The sequence below is a fragment of the Eurytemora carolleeae genome, unplaced genomic scaffold (genome assembly GCF_000591075.1).
Source record: "Eurytemora carolleeae unplaced genomic scaffold, Eaff_2.0 scaffold487, whole genome shotgun sequence".
NCBI lineage: Eukaryota > Metazoa > Arthropoda > Copepoda > Calanoida > Temoridae > Eurytemora > Eurytemora carolleeae.
The window spans coordinates 196510-216962 of record NW_019396430.1 but is presented as its reverse complement, the minus strand read 5'-3'; the positions used below and the strand labels follow the sequence as shown (position 1 = coordinate 216962).

Below are 20453 nucleotides of genomic sequence, written 5' to 3'. Positions count from 1 at the left end.
GATTTACAAAATTTGATATTTGAAAATTTATGCCATAACGTGGCTTTTATACTTATAAAATAGTTTTGTCTGGAAGGAATAGACACTTAAAAAAATAATATTGAAAGGACGAGGATTTAAAGGTGGCTCGGACGAGAAATTGTTGTGGTTGGCCTTCCTCCCCTCGTAGATCAGAGGGAGAAAGAGCAAAGGTGAGGGGGAGCGAAATCCCTTCCACCCCTGTCCTGGTACTGGCGGTTTTGCACAGTAGGGTTAAAAAGATTTCACAATTAAGGATTACGTTTTGCAATGTTTGTTTAGTTCTAATGCATTTCAATGAACAATGACATCAGGACTCTATAGTAAAGTGCACAGTAAATGACTTAACAGTTCTTATTTCTTCTTTTTGAACCTGATTAGATGTGTTAAAGCAAGTGTGTCAATTTTTTTTAAGCATGTTTTTCCCCCCGCAAAATTAGGTATGATGCAAATTTTAATCAAACCCCTGCCCCACCCAAAAAAAATGTGTTTATCTTAAAATTATATACCATACCAAGTTAAAGGCTATTTTTTCTGCACTGTTAAAAGAAATCATATCATTTGTGAAATTGTGTTTGACATTGTCTAAGATAATCTAAGACTTATCAATTTCTGATAATTGAGAGTGAGGCCATGATAAATAAACACTAGTGGGGGGGTCTGCTCCCCCTTTTCCTAAACATTGCTCCCCCTTTAAATTATCTGTTCCGACTGGGCCACTGCTCCCCCAAATATCCAACCCTGCTCTCCCTTTTCTCAACCCTGTGAATTTAATTAAGTAACTTAACTCTGGGTCAAACATCTTAAACTCAGATATGGATTTTAAATAAAACCCCGATAATAAGATTAAGGTCTAATGAAAGAATTTAAGAAATTATCATAAAATTGACAAACTGTCAATTGATAAGACAAGAATATTTAAGTTTAATATATTAGGCCTCTAGAGCCTAGGTGGGCATGTCTAGGGGGTACACATAGTTTTCGCCCCCCCCCCAGTACACCACTGTTCATTTGATAACCAGGAAAGTGTATAAAATTTAACCAATCAGAGATTCCTTTGCATAAACTGAACAGCTAATCAAAAGCCGGGAAATGGCACAATTAAGGAGAGAACCCTGCAGGGATATCCAGAAGAGAGAAAAAGCAGAAAAACAAAAGTTGCCACAGTGAAAAATCAGATTTAGCAATCGGAATTAACCTGGGGCTAAACTTTTTAAAACTTTTCGATTTTATTTATTATTTCATTTTTCGATTCAGATTTATATTTTTTATAATTTAGATCCAGAACTAGCTACAAAAATATTTCCTGCTTAATTGACTTCAAAACACAAATTTGTTTCTTCTTTATTTATCGATATGTTTCAGAAAAAAAGTTTGAGACCCACCGCAAACAAAAATATGCACCCTTACACGTAAACATCGAGCAGCGTTCAAGGCTGTCTAAACATTTGAAGAATTACTTTAAGGATTGTCTTGACTTCAGTGAACCGGAGACTTTTAAGCTTTGATCAACTTTGCTAGAAAAATTCCTGAAACTTTAAGAAAAACTTTAACCAAACTCAAGAATATGGAAGAGTTTAAAAGTTTTGACATGAAATGTTTCGTGTTTACATTCTTAGTTTAAAAACAATTGTCTGAGAAAGTTTTGACAATGTCAAAACAAACTTTTATTTAAAAAAATCTAAATTCCAAAATGTCTTGTGAATTTATTTGAATCAATATATAAAATCAAGTAGTTTAATCTCTGTGTGGGTGTCTGTATTTTTGTATATCTGAAAGACATTGATATCCTTTTGATTTGGGAACTTGGTAGATTCACGGAAATGTTCTGAGTAATGTTTTCAGTCAACGGTGTCCCAGTAAACATGGGAATGTTCTGTGCCATGTTTTCAGTCAAAGCTAGTACACGGTGTCCCAGTAAACATGGACATGTTCTCAGCTATGTTTTCAGTCAAAGCTAGTACATGGTGTCCCAGTAAACATGGGAATGTTCTCAGCTATGTTTTCAGTCAAAGCTAGTACACGGTGTCCCAGTAAACATGGGAATGTTCTGAGTTATGTTTTCAGTCAAAGCTAGTACACGGTGTCCCAGTAAACATGGACATGTTCTCAGCTATGTTTTCAGTCAAAGCTAGTACATGGTGTCCCAGTAAACATGGGAATGTTCTCAGCTATGTTTTCAGTCAAAGCTAGTACACGGTGTCCCAGTAAACATGGGAATGTTCTGAGTTATGTTTTTAGTCAAAGCTAGTACACGGTGTCCCAGTAGACATGGGCATTGAGAGACAACTTGAAAATCGTCTTTGATTTCCGATATTTGATAAAATGACAAATAATGTCCCATAAGCTTGTTTGTAGCTCTTCAAAGTGTGGTCTACATTCTTTATATCTTTAAAATTGACGGAGATATCAAACATTTGAATAATTTTTGTCAACGAATAAAAAGGGGTCAGGGCAGATTTCTCGATAACTCTGTCAATTTTGAAGGTCCAAAATTGGTAGACCAAATTTAGAAATTCCTTACACCAGTAGTTTCAAATTTGAATGCTTTAACTGGGATACTACTAAAGTCGTCTTCACGTTATAATGCCGCGCTGAACTTTGACGATATTGAAGTCGTCACTTATTTCCCATGTTTATTGGGACACCCTGTACATAAATAAATTTCTGACCTACAGTTTCCACAGATTAGAATATCAGGAGTACAATAAGATTTCAGATTGTCCAGATCTATTTCTTCATCAACACTCTCATCTTCATCCTCATTGTCATCATCATCAACACGAGCACGCTTAGCTGTTCCGGTTTGCATGGGTACAGGGTGCTAAACAAATTTACAGAAGTGTTAATGGGATTGACGTCATAATTTCAATTGACTCCTAATTTATACAATGAACCACATTTGTCATATTAAGAACGAACGAGATTTCCACCTTCTGAAAACTTGGTGAAAAAGTACGATATCTGTACAAAAGTGACGCATTTCTGCTGCATCAAAATATACAGGAAATTGTCAGATTATAACACTTTTCGATACGAAATTTCCAGATTTTTAATCAGATAATGTGATGATGATGTGAATGGAGAGGATAACATAAAATTACAAATTAAAAGAAACCAGTGGCCGAATTTAAAGAATTTGAGCGGCGGTTTAAATTTAAGCCGCGGTTTAAATATGGTTGGTTCCACTTAAAATTGTATCAAATGTTTCAAGATTTAAACCGGCGCTTAATTTAAACCGGGTTTTGGCGGATTTAAACCGCGGCTCAAATTCTTTAAATTCCATCTCAGGAAGGCCAGTTCAGATTTTCATCAATATATTTGTTCATCGTTCGTTAACAAACCATTTTTTTTGTTAATTTTTAAAAACAAATTGATTTTGTCTGTCACATTTTTCAAATTTTTGTTCATTTTCCATATATTTCGTTAGTATTCTTATTGAATGATATCTTTCAGTAAAACCGTTTTTTAATAAAAACAGATAGTTTTTTAAAATTTGGTTTTAAAAAAATCATTTGTTAAGGAAAGTTCGTTAGTTAAGTAAAAATTTTTCGTTTTTTCAAGAATGTTCATTGATTTGAAATATTTCGTTTTTATTTTGTTTCTCTTTGTTTTAAAAAACAATAGTTTTTTCCTTCTCTTAACGATTCAAGTTGTTCAGCTATCGTTAGTTTTTTGAACGACACGACCGTTTAAGAAAAATTTCATTTGTTTACAAAAATTGTCCCATCTCTGCCTAGAACAAGTTAATTTTTTTTTTAATTCAGTTAGTAAACAATGATTGCCCAGACCTTACCCTCAGGTTAAATGTAATTTTGAAAAAAATATTTTTTTATTGTTTACAGTTATAACATTAACCTCAAATGTCACTCTTAAATGTCCCTTCTTTCTCCATGATTTACCTGAACAATGGTTCCTAGGCTAGAGACATAATATCCTAGAACTTGAGCTGGAACATCCTTATCCTTTCTCTTCTGAGCTTTCAACTTGGTAACATGGGCCTTAGGCTCATTCACCATGTTCACATCTAAGATTTGCCCACACAAGGTTTTTGCTAAAACAAGAAGTGGTTAGATAAATTTCTTAAGGATGATAATACGTCCGCACTCCGCTTTGCAAGTAATGTTTTAGGTTTCGAATTACAAAAAACCGGTTCTTCACAATTGATGTTTTGCGTACATACTTCATGCCTGGCACACCTGAGCCGGGAACTTTAGAGTTAAATACCCATAATTCTAATTTTTTGATCTCTCATTGTTTAAACACAAAGCACCCGTGCTTCGGATTGGCTATTCGTTTTCCGCATGTAAAACTCTGATTGGGTAAATTTAGGATATTAAATAGAAGATTAAATTAGTCTAAAGATCAAAAAAGATTGAGCTATCCACGATTCAAGAATTCACAGCTTTGGCCATTGGCCAATAATGGAACACCATGATTGATTTAGTCTTCAAAATGCAGGCCAACAGGACCAAGTGGATGGCCATGCATCAAAGTTGTTAGAAAACGAATAAGGATCGTTTTTGAAAACGGTCGTTTTTCATAAAAATGATACGCGATCTGGGTTTTTATATGATTGTTTAAAAAAACTGTCGTTTTTGAAAAAAAGATCGTTAAAAAAAAATTTACATTAATAATTATGTTGATGATCGTTAACGAAGGGTTGTCTTTAACGATCGTTTAAAAACGACCGTTTTTAAAAAAGGAACTTTTTTAAAACGATCTTTTCGTTTTCCGTTTTTCGTCGACTTTTCTTAACGAAACAATCGTTTTTAAAAAAATGTGCATCACTATAAAAATCACAGAGAATAAACTTTGAATCATTTGAAGTGTCCATGTTAAAAAATGAAATATCTTCTAAAATTATGATAAAAACTAAACTTGTCAAATAAGACAAAAATCAAATTAAACCTTACCATCCTCTCCTAAACATGCTGATCTGGCATCAAACGGGCTTGTAAACTGTACAAAGGCATATCCCTGAATAAAAAGAGGGAATGATTTAAAAAGAATCTTCGGCTGCACTGCAGTTCAAACAAAAAAGAGAAAATAATTCTGTGAAGTCAATTTTAGTAGGAAGAATTTGGGCTTTAAGAAAACAATATATCTTCAAAATTCATGAACACATGTTAAGAAATCAAATAATAATTTTTTCCGTTATTCAATATTTTAAAAATTGATAAACTGAGACTCAAAACTTTATTTTTAGACTCCAGCTCCATTATTTTTTATCTCGAAATTTTTAACTTAAGTACTTTACTGAACAATCGTCAAGTTGTAAAACAAAACAAGATTTGAAAGGGAGTTTATTGCTAATTTTCAAGTTATTTTTGGTATGTAAGTAATTACGTATATACGTATATGTTGTTGGGTTATATAATATATATAGATATATCTATATACATAAAGTAGAATCTCTGTTTGTTTTTTGCATATGTCTTAACATAACTTAAGAACCACTGAACGGATTGGCCTCAAATTTCTGATTTGGAAAATCATCAGATTCCAGGAATTTTCTTCACGCTTGGTTTTAAATTCTGAGTTTAGTTGAATGATAAAGTGTGTGTTTAGGTAAAGCTGGGGTCCCTAGCTAATATAGATGTATGTATACATAAGATATGTAAACGGATTTTTGTTCACCTTATGCATAGAGATACCCGCCAGTCGTCCATACTTCTGGAACAATTTTTCAACATCGGTTTTAACAATCTGGAAGGTGTTTAGGTTCCCAACAAATACCCTGTATAGAATAGATAGATAGATTAATTAATTATGAGATAAAAGGCAAACAGATTTTTCATCAAGAAATGGAAATTTTCTGTAAAATTTTTTATTTAAATTATAGATGAACGTTTTAAGATTTTGCAAAACAAAGTGAGAATTAAAGGAAATCCACGCCCGGCTCTGGCCGTAAAAATTGAAGGTGTATAAATAGGAATAGTTTAGCTTCTTTAATTAGGTTTTTAAATAGAGTAGATTTAATTTTAGAAATTTCATAGATTTCTAAATACCTGCTGTTCACTGCTTGTGGATCTTGACTACTAGTTTGATTACCCACTTTGCTAATATTCATATTTGCAGCTACAATTTGTACTCTACAAGTGCAGTACACGCGTACAATGAAATCTGAAAAATGTGTTACATTAATCTGGAGTAAAGATTTAATTACTTATTCGCTGCATCTTAGTCAATCTAATCAATACTTTAGCTTATTTGATTAACCATTCACATAATTCTTAACGACGACATTTTGATTTGAAGTTTCAAGGATTTCCTTCTGTTTTTCCAAGTATTTTCTAATTACCCGAGATTTAATTACACAGTGTTTACACCTCATACTATGGAATCCAGATGAGGAAGTGAGGGCCGGGAGAGGGGAAAGAAAGAGAAGAGGATAGGGGGGAAAGTTTGAGAGAAAGGCCTCGGGCTGAGAAAGCCTAAACTCATAGCAAATTAAAGAAATAAACATAAAAGACGACATTTTGAATTATCTCCGGAAAATATTTTGACAGTGCTATCAAAAATATATTAATTATCATATCATAACAAAATATTGTTTATCTCTAAAACCGGTATTGATAGTCACTACCTGCCTTCCCATTTTAATATAGTTTCTGCTCTCCAGTAGTGAAGAACAGGTTGAATGTTCATACAGTATTAAGAGACAGTGAATTTCCTTTTGTATCTCTGGGAGTGCCAGAGTCCAAACAGATACATAACAGGTAATATATTTTTATTATTTACAAATCACGTGACTCTTAAATCAAATAATTTTGTTGTGCAGTGTTATCCAAAGTGAATAAATACTAAAGTGGGCCAAACTCTTAGTTGGATGACGACATTTTATGTCCCAAGTATTTATAAATATGTATATATATATATATATATATATATATATATATAAATTGGTCTGTATACGGAGTGTACAGTACAGCAGAAACTGGACTCCCTTTGTTTACAAGCACAGACTTAGAATTTGTATTTTACTTAATTAAATATAAATAAACGTAAATTAAGATTTTAGAAGTGAATTTTAGCCATTTTACTGCACAATAAATAATTTCAGACAGCACAATGCCTGCATGCATAATCTGTAAAGCAAGAAATGCACAGTTTGTCATACCAAAAAATGAAGATGTTCGAAAAAAATGGTTAGTTGCTCTAGGAGTCTGTTCTCAACTGAGCCAAGGGTCCAGGATTTGTTTCAATCATTTCGATCCTGACGATATAGTTGTCCCTAATTCTGATCGATGCAGATTGAAACCAGGAGCAATTCCGAAGTTTCAAGGAAACTATCTGAAAGAAAATAATGATCATAACTATTCTAAATTGCACGTTGATGAGCAAGCAGAGGTTCTGTCTCTCCTTATTGCAATGATTCCTATTCTGATGTGCTTTATTCCTCTCCTCTTGGTGATATTTTACTCCTGGGAATCGAAATATATCTATTGTTTTTCACTTTTGTATTTTGACAGATTTAAGAGTGGTTGAGAACTAGACATTAAAGATATTAGGTGTTTTCAGGTTTTTTTTTCCAGGAAGGGCTTACATTTCTTCGTTCCTTAGGTTTTCTGACCTTAGTATTTCTGACCTTAGTATTTCTGACCTATGGGGTTTCTGACCTTAGGTTTTCTGACCTTAGTATTTCTGACCTTTGTATTTATGACCTATGGGGTATCTGACCTTAGGTTTTCTGAACTAAGGATGTCTGACCTTAGCATTTTTGACCTTAGTATTTCTGACCTATGGAGGTTTCTGACCTTAGGTTTTCTGACCTTAGTATTTCTGACCTTAGTATTTCTGACCTTAAGTTTTCTGAATTAAGGATTTCTGACCCTAGTATTTCTGACCTATGGGGTTTCTGACCTTAGGTTTTCTGAACGAAGGATTTCTGACCTTAGTATTTCTGACCTATGGGGGTTCCTGACCTTAAGATTTCTGACCTATTGAGGTTTCTGACCTTAGGTTTCTGACCTTAGGTTGTCTGACCTTAGGATTTCTGACCTTAGTATTTCTGACCTTAGTATTTCTGACCTATGGGGGTTTCTGACCTTAGGTTTTCTGACCTTAGTATTTCTGACCTTAGTATTTATGACCTATGGGGTTTCTGACCTTAGGTTTTCTGAACTAAGGATTTCTGACCTTAGCATTTTTGACCTTAGTATTTCTGACCTATGGAGGTTTCTGACCTTAGGTTTTCTGACCTTAGTATTTCTGACCTTAGGTTTTCTGAATTAAGGATTTCTAACCTTAGTATTTCTGACCTATGGGGTTTCTGACCTTAGGTTTTCTGAACGAAGGATTTCTGACCTTAGTATTTCTGACCTCTGGGGGTTCCTGACCTTAGGATTTCTGACCTATTGAGGTTTCTGACCTTAGGTTTCTGACCTTAGATTGTCTGACCTTAGGATTTCTGACCTAAGGATTTCTGACCTATGAAGGTTTCTGACCTTATGTTTTCGGACCTTGAGTTTTCTGACCTGAGGTTTTCTGATCTATGGAGGTTTCTAACCTCAGGTTTTCCGACCTATGGGGGTTTCTAACCTCATGGGGTCCGGGTTTCCGACCTAAAAATGAATTTTACAGGGTTACCAAAAAAATATTTATCTTGAACATTCTGTTAATAATTTCAATCAAAATGTTCGCAATTTCTAAAACCTTTAATAATTCAGGAAATTCCCCCCTCCCCTCCCCCCTCCCCTATATGCTTAAAGCATGCAGAGGAATATTAAGAGAAGGTAAATATTACAATCGATTGAGAAACCTCTAAAGTTCTCTTAGGTAAAATTCGTTAAATAGACAAGACAAAATAAAATAATTTGATCAGATTAATTAATTCATAAATTTGATGCCGAAAAGTTTAAATTATCTTTTAAAAAGATGTTTTTTAAAGTTTAAATGTTTTTTTTTTCTGGTTTTCTGGAGTTATGGTTTGATTACGCTTATATAAGGTTGAATATTATAGTGTATAGTGAGTATAGAGCAAGGATGGACAAGTTTTATATATTCATAACACAACAATTTAATTATGTCTGAACCGTCTTAAAAATATGCAGCAAATATAAAACACAATTCTATCTATAGCACCCCTCATCTTTGAACTTTCAAAATGCGGTCTGACTTTGATTTAGTAAAAAAAGTTCTAATTCTAAAAATTATCTAAAGATACAGGAACTGAGTTTTTGCCACAAACTCTAAATTGCTAATCCAAATATCTTTACAACCTGATGGTGTCGACAAATATTACTTCAAAATTAGACTATTTGATCTAACAGAATTCATAGCTTTTGAAATATCGAAGGTTTTGCGACATTGTGTTGCTAAGACAAAAGAATTATAAATTTAGAGTTTGTGGCAAAAAACTCAGTTCCTTTTCATTATATTCTAATGTTTATTGGGACTTCATGTATAGTACAGTGAAACCCTTAAAAACGAATACATCGAAAGAATTCATCAAATGTCGTATTCTTCACTTTCTGATAATGGAATGTTGCAAGTATTTAGTTTTTTAATTAAATGATTATATGGAACTCTTTAAAACTGTTCCTGCATATTCATGGCTATTTGTTTATTTTCGTAAATACTGAAATTTACGTAATATAGTATAAAACTCATTGAAAAATTGTCAAGACGACATTTGATAGATTCTTCCGATGTATTCGTTATTAAGGGTTTCACTGTAACATGTTGAGAAAATGAAAATTAATCTTATCATCGAAAATAAGTAATCTTTTTCAATTATTAGTTTCTATTTTCTCATTATTCTGGTTTCTAATTATTCACAAAGATTCTCGCAGATTTTCTAGAATTATTATTGAAAAGACGACATTTTAAGAATTTGAAGAAATCTGCGAATAAATTCAAAGAAGATAAGAAATTCATTATAATAATGAGAACGAAATAATCGATTTTAGCATTGATTTATTGACAAATTTCTTTTGAGAAATATGTTCCTAACCATCTAATTAGATTACTGTATAATTTTTACTTTATTTTTCGTTGTCGTTATTTAGTATTTTAAAAAAACTAATTCTGAAAACGTATCCACCCCCAAAAGTAGGAGTTTTGAACGTCGAATTTGCGCTCAAACTCAGGATTTACAGATTTTTAAAAGATTTAATGGTTTAATGTCTCAAATGAATTCTAAAGAATTTGTCCACAACACTGCATACTCAGTTCAACTACCTTACATAGCCGGTCACTCCCTTTAAGTTTGCTTGCAATTCACGAAGAATTTTCTAAAGTTTTATCTTGTTTTGTATTTTCAGATGTATCAGCTAACATGATTGTTACACCGTGGCACAAACTGGTTTACTGTGTGGTAATAATTTTACCTATAGCCATCTCATTCCATGGGTTTATCCTCTACTGGGCAGAATATATTGCTTCATTCCTAGGTTAGCATTTTAAAACAATTAAATCAATTTTTCAAACTGTTAATCTAAAATTCAAGCATAATAAAGTCATTATTTTCTAAGCCTGAGGTTAATATTTTAGTATATAGGGTGTCCCACGAAACATGACAGTTGGTGAATAGTTTTGAATGTCTTCTTCTATCTGTATTAGATATTAAAGACTTTTTTCAGTTTATTTCTTTTAAAAACAATGTTTAACTCATTATATTTTACGATGAAATCAATTTTACTAAATTATAACTGTCGTATAAGAAATTTTATTAGTCTCTTTGGTATCAAACAACTTATCAAATTATGGAAGAAGACATTTTAAACTATTCACTAACTGTCATGTTTCGTGGTTCATCACTTCAGAAAAAAGTAATCTGTTTTTTATGTGATCGAAAGATTCATTTGATTTCTTTTGGTTTTTTTATGGATTCAGCCAATTTAAAGGCATAAACAATGCACATAACCAATGAGAGATTGCAAAAATAGGAGTCAGCTGTTTTTAACCTGTGGATATTGAGCTCAGACATTGTACATTGTACATTGTACATTATACATGGAAATAATTGGTTTGCCAGCAACTGAAAGTATCTCCTTGACTTCCCTGTGCAGGGGGCTAAATGTCTGGCATTGTAACCAGTGTGCATGGGATAGTGCTTCCCACACCTGGCGAAAGTCAGGGGTTCCACATTGGGGTCTTTTGAAGATTCCATTTCCTTATGTTCNTTCCTTATTTTCCTTGTGTTCCTTATGTTCCTTGTGTTCCTTATGTTCCTTATGTTCCTTATGTTCCTTATGTTCCATGTGTTCCTTGTGTTCCTTATGTTCCTTATGACATGTGCAATTAAGAAGCTGATCTTAAAACTCACTTTTATAAATAAAACAGTGAATTTTCAAACTACTGTTAAAACAGCACGCTACATAACAACATCAATGTTTGATAGATAGCAAAGACTTGAAAACTCTGAACTAAATTTTGCTAAAAGCAAATACCTTCTTTCTTTATTTGATTTGGTAATGTTTAGACCACCATCAAGATATGAAGAGTCTAGGGGTCCTCCGATGTCCCGAGGTCCCCCACCCCCTCGTGGAGGCAGTCCACCTCCCCCCAGATACAGGAGCAGGAGCCCCAGGGATCCAGGGTAATTATAGAATTATTTTTTAATCTAACATTTTAGGAGTTTAACTTGGTGCATCAGGAGTGGTAAGTCTTTAATAAATATTGAAATTAAAAACATTTATTAAAGCGTAATTTCAAGTAATACTACATGCTAAAATGGCAATGTCCGATTCACAATGGTACCCTTTAAAGCCTGATCAAGTATAAACCAGATGTCCATGTTTGACATAATTTTTTTTTTCGATTGTTGTTTCTCCATGAAAGTTGCTTGCTCATTTCTACTGCTGCAGGAAAACATAGAAATGATCAAAACTAAATATTTTTATGCCTAGAAAAACGACAATATCTTCTAGGGTACCGTTGTAAATCTGGCATGGTCATATTTGTATGGAAGGTCATTTGACTTTACGATTACAATCCCTTTATGAAATTTGTTCAAAATTTGTTAGACAAGTTTAACAAATATCATATTTTAGGCTTTTTGGGACATTCGCGAATATTCTCACAAAATCATTTGCTGTCCAGAAAAATCCATTCATGTCTAAGATTTCTGAAATCATTTCAATGAAAGCTCAGTTCTCATTGAAAAAAAGCATGGTTCATGTCTGTTGGGCAAGAATCCTAAATCTCATTCAAACATATATCCGAAATTATATCAATCAAATCTCAGTTCTCAACATAAGTTTTTATTGAACTAAAGTAATTCTCTGATCGCCAGTTCATCCGAAGTTATCTCAAAATGAAGTTCTCAGATGTCTAACAGCAGTCCCGATTGTCTTAGGTGCCTGAATGTTCGGTTTCATTTTTATCCATTGAAATTCAGAATTGTATGTCCTAGCATAGCAAAGCAGTGTTGATCAGGATGTTTCATTCGAGCCAATTCTTCGGACTTAGTCCTAATAGCTATTTACTTTTAGCAATAGTATTCATTTAAATAATGTCGTTAGTGAACTTTCTCAGGGAAATGCTTTGAGAAAAAGTGGATTAGAGCCTATAATTAAAACTGTTAATAATGAATTCTTAAGCAGTTAGAAGTCTTTCTATAACTGCCCTACAGCCTCAGTATGACGGGAAAGGTCATTGAAGTTTAAAAATAATATTACAATAAAAATAATCGATCAAACTCTGTGGAAATCATTATGTGCTCCATGGTAGCAGCTAAGTACAAAATCAAGTGATATTTCAGGTAGATGTGGAATCAGATGATAAACTTTATGTTTATAAACTAAAATATTAAAAACGATCAACTTTCATTATAGGGAAATCTGTGTCTAGTTTAAACCTTCGCAACATCAGGGCGTTAAAAAGCGATACTATTCCTAAAACGACGATATGAAAAATGTCCATTCTTCCCTACAGAAGTCATTTTGTCGGCAAACTTAAACTTAATAGTCGAAATCCAATACCCGGAAGTGGATCTAAATATAGTATGCCTGAGGACTCAGGGATGTTGGTATAAAAGCCCCGCTTCAAGTCTAAGGTGAAGGGCCTGTGATAGTTATAAAAGTCAAAATTTTTGAACAGCCTCAGTCCACTACTCTTTGAATTAGCTCCCCCCCCCCCTCCAGCCGGAATAGGGTTAGGAGTGTAAAGCATTATGAGATTAAAATTTATTTTATCATGGCCGACCCCTTAATCATTATTAAAGTTACAACAAGATGGACTTAGTTGTCAGTGTCGATTAAAGATTTCTGAGATTTTGGGACTGATTATTATGCTTAGAGTTTATGGAGCAGTACTCTTAAAAACTAATCTTTCTGTAGCTACTCTAACAGGAAACATTCTGCAACTACTCAACAGGAACCTTTCTGTATCTTTACTAAACTATTCTGTAGCTAAGATATTCAACAGAAACCATTCTATAGCTACTTTACTTTACAAGAACCGTACTGGAACTTCTCTTCTCAATTGAACCATTCTCTAGATCTCAATTGAACTGGAACCATTCTGTAGCTTCTATACTCAACAGGAACCATTCTTTAGCTAATATACTCAACAGTAACCATTCTGTAGCTACTATACTCAACAGTAACTATTCTGTAGCTACTATGCACAACAGGAACCATTCTATAGCTACTCTACTCAACAGGAACCATTTTGTAGCTAATCTACTCAACAGGAACCATTCTGTAGCTACTATACTCAACAGTAACCATTCTGTAGCTACTATATTCAAAGTGAACCATTCTGTAGCTACTTTACGCAACAGGAACCATTCTGTAGCTACTCTACTCAACAGGAACCTTTCTGTAGCTACTCTACTCAACAGGAACCTTTCTGTAGCTACTCTACTCAGAAGTAACAATTCTGATGCTACTCTTATTACAGGAACCATCCTGTACTGCTCTACTCAACAGGAGCCTTTCTGTTGCTACTTAACTCAACAGAACCATTCTGTAACTACTAAACTAAGCAGGACCATTCTACACTCTACAGCCACTTTAAGTATAAGACCTAATCATGGCTAAATAATGCAGAGATAAGCAAACACATACAACCAAAATGATATTTTTTTTCATGAAAGAAAGGGTTAACCCAACCCAAACGACAAATTACATTAAACCTCTCGCTTGAAGACCCAAAACTCAGGTGTGAGGGAGGACTTGAGTGAATGTCTAGGTAGCAGAGGGACCTTCCTTCTGTGCGGCTTGACCTGGGACCATACTAACCATGACATGTGTGGTCCAAACAGGCTCCCTCGCTGAGGGGTTGAGTGACGTATCGACTTAGACTGATGATTACTTTTCAAAATTAATTAGTTAATATCTTAAACGGATAAGAGGGCTGAAGATAGCAGTCAAAGGGAGATGGGGCTACAGAACTTGCTACCTCTACTCCCCGATAACACTTTTCATTGCACTTGATGAGTATAAGATGGATTGGTGGGATGAGTAGATACTTGGGAAACATTCATGTTAAGAGGTTGTCATAATTAAAAAGTACTAAAGAGGAACCATTCTGTAGCTACTCTACTCAACAAGAACTAATTCTGTAGCTACTATATTCAAAAGAAACTCTTCTGTAGCTACTCTACTCAACAGGAACTAATTCTGTAGCTACTATATTCAAAAGAAACTCTTCTGTAGCTACTCTAATCAACGGAACCTAGTTTCTACAACTTCTTTGCACAGGGATCTGTCTGTAACCTCCCTTCAGGTGGATTCATTGCAGCCAATCTGACCTTCTTCTCTATTACTGCAAAATACACAGGATTAATAGGTCTGATCGGTTGTTATGGACTAGCACCGGCTCATTTTCATATTAATTTAAATTTTAAATTTTGTTTTTATTGCCTGTATTGTTTTGTTTTTAAATGTTAAGTATTTTAGTGTTTATTCTTGAAAGGAATTGAGTCTTTGCCACAAACTCTGATTTCCTAATCCCTATATCTATGCGATCCAGTGTAATAGACAAAGTTTAAATATTTCAAAATATGAATTCTGTTAGACCAAATAATCTAAGTTTGAAAGATCTAAAGTTTTCGCCATCAGATTAGACAGATAAAGGGATTAGTAAGTTTGAGTTTGTGGCAAAGACTCAACTCCTTTTGAGAGTTTCAAACTTTATTTGTGAACTCCAATTGAAGTGTGAGACTCATTAAACCTAGGGTGATCATTTTAGGAATTTAATAGAAAAGGGTCTACAAATTTGTTTTTGTATATTGATGAGTCAGTTGTGAGCCATTAGCTGATGATTATAGTAGTGTTGATTGGGATATATTGTTCAAGTCGATTCTGTCCACCTGTAGGAATGAATCCTTGTAACTTTTTACTTATAGTAATAGTATTCATTCTAACAGAACAATTCTTAATTGATTTTTGGAACTTAACTTACAGGAATGTCTCTGTAACATTACTACTCTTAAGAACCCTTTCTGTAAATACTCCACAGAAACCTTTCTAAGACTACTCGGCAGGAATTTTTCTGGAACTTCTTCGCAAGAACCGTTTTGTAACTTCTCAACGCTATTCAATTCATGTTGTAACTACTCTACAGGAATTTGTTTGTAACTACTTACAGAATTCATGTTGTGACAATAATGTATAAACTCTATTTAATTCTAGCTGAAACTACAAAATACTCAACAGAAATCATGTTCTAACAACTCGACAAGGTTTATGCTTAATACTTTTTACCCTGTCCTATCCAGAGCATTTTAGTTTCCTTTAGGCTGTATTAACACGGAAAGCCTTACTAAACTGAGAAATAAGAACTTAAGGAGATTTTTAACTTCAATGCTTGTTTCTTTTTGAGTATTTTTCTTTAAGTGATATAGCCTTAATAGGTGAATGGGCACACATGAAAACTTAAACAATTAAGGAATTCTGTGTTATATAAGCAATTGTTTATGAAAAATTGAATTATGTGTAAGTTACTCTGGAGTAATTACAGTGTTTGGAATTGCGCAATTTAATATTTCAATGGTATTCTAAATGTCTTAAGACGGAAACGAGTAACTGCTCAGTAAACTTCTTATCATTCGAGTTCAGTAGTCTTACAATTACTTCATTGCATTCCTATCGAGCAAAGTTACAGAATTCCAGTTCGTGATCAAGGAAATCTTCTAGCTCCAAGTGCTCCAGTTGATGTTAATTCTAGGTGCAATTTCTTAGAAGCACTCTAGCTGCAATATTTCCAAGCAGAGGCGGCTTAAAGGGGAAACTCTTTGGAAAATTGGAGGAAGTCCCCCTGGAAAAATTTAGGAATCAATTACAGAGAATGGGCAACTACTATTCCCTTTTATTTGTCTATTAAAAATGGATTTGAAATAAATTTCCATGCGTGGCTCAACTTCATCAGTCAACTTATTGATTTTGGAAATATCATTTTTTCCAGGGAAAATGTTAAAGTGAGCACCACATCATCCCCGCCCACTCATGACCATGTTAGGATTTTGACATAAAAAAATATTTTCAATCCCCCCCAAAAAAATATTGTATGTCATCTCTTTCTCAAGTGCATCAGCTGCTGTAATGCCTTGTGAATGCTTTAACTATAGTTCAGAGAAATTTCTTAGAAGCACTTAAACTACAGTACACTGAATAGTGCTGTTGTTGCTCTACATTCTGGCAGTATTTTCATATAAGCTGAAGTTTCTTATAAGTGCTCCAACACATTTTTCTTCAAACTGCAATTTCTGAATAGCACTTCAACTCCAATTTTCTTAACAGAGCTGTGGTTTATTATAGCCTAAATTTCTTAGAAGCACTTAAGCTTTAATATACTCAGCAGTGATCAAGTTGCTCTTAATTTCCTACAAGCAGCTCTTGAACTATAATATTCTTAACAGAGATCCAGTTCATTCTAACTGAAGTTTCTTTTTAATTCCTGCCATAATATTCTTAACAGTGCTTCAGTTGCAGTTATTCCAGCTGTAATTTTAAAGGAGCTCTCCAGCTGTAATTTCTTAGCAGTGCTACAGTTGCTTTTTACTCTACCTGCAATTTTAAAGGAACTTTCCAGCCATAATATTCTTAGCAGTACTACAGTTGCAGTTTATTCTAGCTGTAATTATTGAGGAGCTCTCCAGCCATAATATTCTTAGTAGTACTACAGTTGCTGATTATTTTAGCTGTAATTTCAAAGGAGATCTCCAGCCATTATTTTCTTAGCAGTGCTTCAGTTGCATTTTATTCTAGCTGTAATTATAAAGGAGCTCTACAGCCATAATATTCTCAACAGTGTTCAGTTGAAGTTTATTCAAGCTGTAATTTTAAAGAAGCTCCAGCTTTAATACTCTTAACAGTGCTTCAGTTGCAGTTTTTTCTAGCTGTTGATTTAAAGGAGCTCTCCAGCCGTAATATTCTTAACAGTGCTTCAGTTGCAGTTTATTCTAGCTGTAATTTAAAGGAGCTCTCCAGCTATAATATTCTTAGCAGTGCTGCAGTTGCTTTTAAATCTATCTGAAATTTCTAAGTAGCACTCCAGCTTTAACAGTGCTACACAGTTTATTCTAGCTTCGTCCATTCTCAGGTTTTGAGGGAACTCGATGATCATGATTTCAGAAAATCCACATTTAAATATAATGAAATGGAGATCTGAAGATGATGAAGTTTAAACTCAAATGAATTTCAAAGACGATATTTCTTAATATTAACCACAAGCGCACTTCCCCAAGTTCGCAAATCAATCGATGAGTTCCAATTATGAAAATTCTTTTTGTGATATCTGCCCCTAAATTTCAATGCCAACATTTCGAATTCAAGTTAGAAGTCCAAAGTTCAGAAAATTATTATAATCATCATGTTTCTTTATCATAAGTGAATTCTTTATTCGGTGAAATCTAAAATTCAATATACAGATAAATTCAAGTTTATTTTTCTAGTGGTAGATCAGCTGAGCGAATGGGCGGTCGACCCATGGGAGCACCACCAAGGGACTATCCACCATCAGGGCGGAGTTACCCGCCACGAGGAGGCGGAGGGTTTGATGAGAGGCGGGCGAGAACACCCCCGCCTCCCAACTACAGATAAATCAAGCTTCTGTGTTCCAAAGACTAAATGTTTGTTGAATCATAACTGTAATCGTTTTCAACCAAATTGACTTATTAAATAATTTTTTTTCAGGTATAGTGCTTGATAATTCAATTTATAAATAGTATCAACAAATGTTGAAAGCACATTGCATTTAAATGTCAATGTTTGCCATTTTTGTAAAAATAATTTTCATTTTTGTTGTAAAATATTCAATATATATGTGTGTAATTTTTTATTAACTTTGTTTAATTTAGTGAGAGTAACTGATTTGTTATGCGTAACATTTGAAACAATTATTCTTGAACTTTTAACAGTTCTGCATTTATGAAAGATTCGTAGACAGTTCTTCTTACACGGAATTGAGTCGAAACAGATTTAAAATCCTACAGCAAATAGGGTTACCCAAAACCCACTCTATCCACTAAGTATTTGCCATAATACATAAAAACATTTGCCATTATACATTTGCCATAAGTAACAATTGCCATAATTACAATTAATTTTAGAATTATAATTAACACATATACATTTTTTTTATTGAACAACTACAGTTCATAAGTTATTGCTCTATTGGATAAGTTGTGTATCGTCATTGATTCTGTATTCTCTATATTGATCTCTTTCTTCCAGTATTAATAGTGTTCATATCTCTCCCGGCAGCATTGTTGGAAAACTAAAGTTGGGAGTTTTCATGAGAAAATTAGCGCATTTATAGCAAAAATAATTGTAAGAGTTCGAAAGTTATGACAATAGAAATTATGGCTAATTTAACTTATGGCAAAGGTATTTATGGCAAGTGGAATTATGTCAAATATATTAATGGCAAATGTAACTGAGCCAGTATGAGCCTGTAAAGCCGACTGTTCGGAATAAGTTCAATCTTGTTTCTTACGTTCATGGCTCCTGCAGATTTAATGTTAACTTTTTCTGTAAACTAGTCTGTTCCATTGAAAACTATTCTAGACCGAATTTCAACATTCAAGACCAATTTTAACCTTCAGATTGTAATATTCACATATTTTTTTGGCTTCCGGCGGAAAATTTTCCGGAATTTTTGGCGCCAGGTTGAAATTTGAACTTAAATTTAAATTTTCTAAAATCTTTTTTAAGCTGAATTTTGCAATCTGTATATAAAAAAGGTTAACAGTTTTTATTATCAAATTTTGTTTTCAAATTTTAAATGGAAAAGCTTAAAAATCATAATTATAGTATAAATACTCTAACGTAACAAAAATAATAAAATAAACTGCATGATTTAGCCCATTCTAAGGTTCAATTTTTTGCTCACCCGTCATGGTTAAAAATGTTAAACTCGCCCTGAAGAGTTCCTGCCGGAAATTTAATGCGGAAACGGAAAATCATTTTACTTGATATTTTATAATCTTTGATTTAAGCGATACCTTTTTGGGGAGTTTTGTTTAGATTAAGATGATCAAAAATTTTACATTGACAAATAATTGAAATCTAAAAAAATTTCCCCCAAAAGATAAAAACAAAATAAACTAAGTTTAGCTCAGAAATTAACTTTTAAATAACCTGCGTAAGAAATGTTTTATTGTTAAACATAATTTGTGTAAACCGCTTATGACAATCAACTAACAGTAACAACATTAATCTTAAGTAAAATTCGGGTTTGTTGAAAATATTCTATATGACACGTGGAACAACCAAGAGTTAAACGGAAGCTGTACTGTGGATCTTGGGGTGTCATATCGTTTGCACTAATGATTGCTCGGACTAACATACATTCGCACTAACGTTTTATTTGAGGGTTAGGTTAGGTTAAGACAATTTCTGGGCCGAAAATTAAATTATAAAGAGTATAATTGAAAACCCCACCACACTCAACAAAACATTTTTGAAAATAGTCATAACTCAAGAAGAAATTTATAACTTTAAAAATCGTAAATATGGTTTATATCCTTACATGTATCGTACTGATCGCCAGAATAATTGTATTTCATCCTTCCATTAAGTTTTCTTGTTTACGAAAAAATTTGTAATTTTACATCGTCTAAACGCAACATCCCCCCTAATAACTTTCTGACTTACTGCAATATCGGACCTACGCCATGTTTTAGTATTGTTTGGGGGTTACGTTAGGTGAGTTAGGTAAAGGCAATTTCTGGGCCGAGCGCTGCGGCTAGGACAGGCTAGGGCCGGGCGCTACGTCCACTAAGTCCATATATAGCACCTGTAAAACTACGTGCCAGTAGGTCGGATGTGTAGTATAGCGGATTTACGTAGGTCGAAAAATACACCACAGAAAGAGATTTTTAAATATTGGATCGTCTTTGATTTAATGGAGATTTAATCAGCAAATCAAACCCGACTCCATTGAAATATTATTACGCGGCAGTAAACCAGTTTAAGCGCAATGTCAGATTTTGATCGTATATATCGAGTACCAATTCGGCGACGATTTACTGGATTATT

The 20453-nt window shown here is 33.6% G+C and overlaps 2 protein-coding genes across 3 annotated transcripts; one reads left to right on the top strand and one right to left on the bottom strand.

Moving 5' to 3' along the window:
* Positions 1 to 2626: 2626 nt before the first annotated feature.
* On the bottom strand, positions 2627 to 8588 carry LOC111703187 (heterogeneous nuclear ribonucleoprotein C). The gene is made up of 6 exons (XM_023475062.1): positions 8499 to 8588; positions 6030 to 6144; positions 5659 to 5758; positions 4935 to 4998; positions 3921 to 4072; positions 2627 to 2842 (listed from the first exon to the last, which is right to left on the bottom strand). Exons 2-6 carry the CDS (start codon positions 6089 to 6091, stop codon positions 2642 to 2644), a joined length of 579 nt encoding a protein of 192 aa, XP_023330830.1. The 5' UTR covers positions 6092 to 6144; positions 8499 to 8588; the 3' UTR covers positions 2627 to 2641.
* Positions 8589 to 11423: 2835 nt separating this feature from the next.
* Positions 11424 to 18252, top strand: LOC111703175 (basic salivary proline-rich protein 1). 2 transcript variants are annotated; one of them, XM_023475048.1, is made up of 2 exons: positions 11424 to 11563; positions 17867 to 18252. In XM_023475048.1, the coding sequence occupies exons 1-2, from the start codon at positions 11439 to 11441 to the stop codon at positions 18012 to 18014; spliced, it is 273 nt and encodes a 90-aa protein (XP_023330816.1). In that variant the 5' UTR covers positions 11424 to 11438; the 3' UTR covers positions 18015 to 18252. The 2 variants fall into 2 exon arrangements, 1 of the variants encoding a protein (XP_023330816.1); XR_002765573.1 differs by lacking the exon at positions 11424 to 11563 and adding an exon at positions 12734 to 14760.
* Positions 18253 to 20453: the final 2201 nt, after the last annotated feature.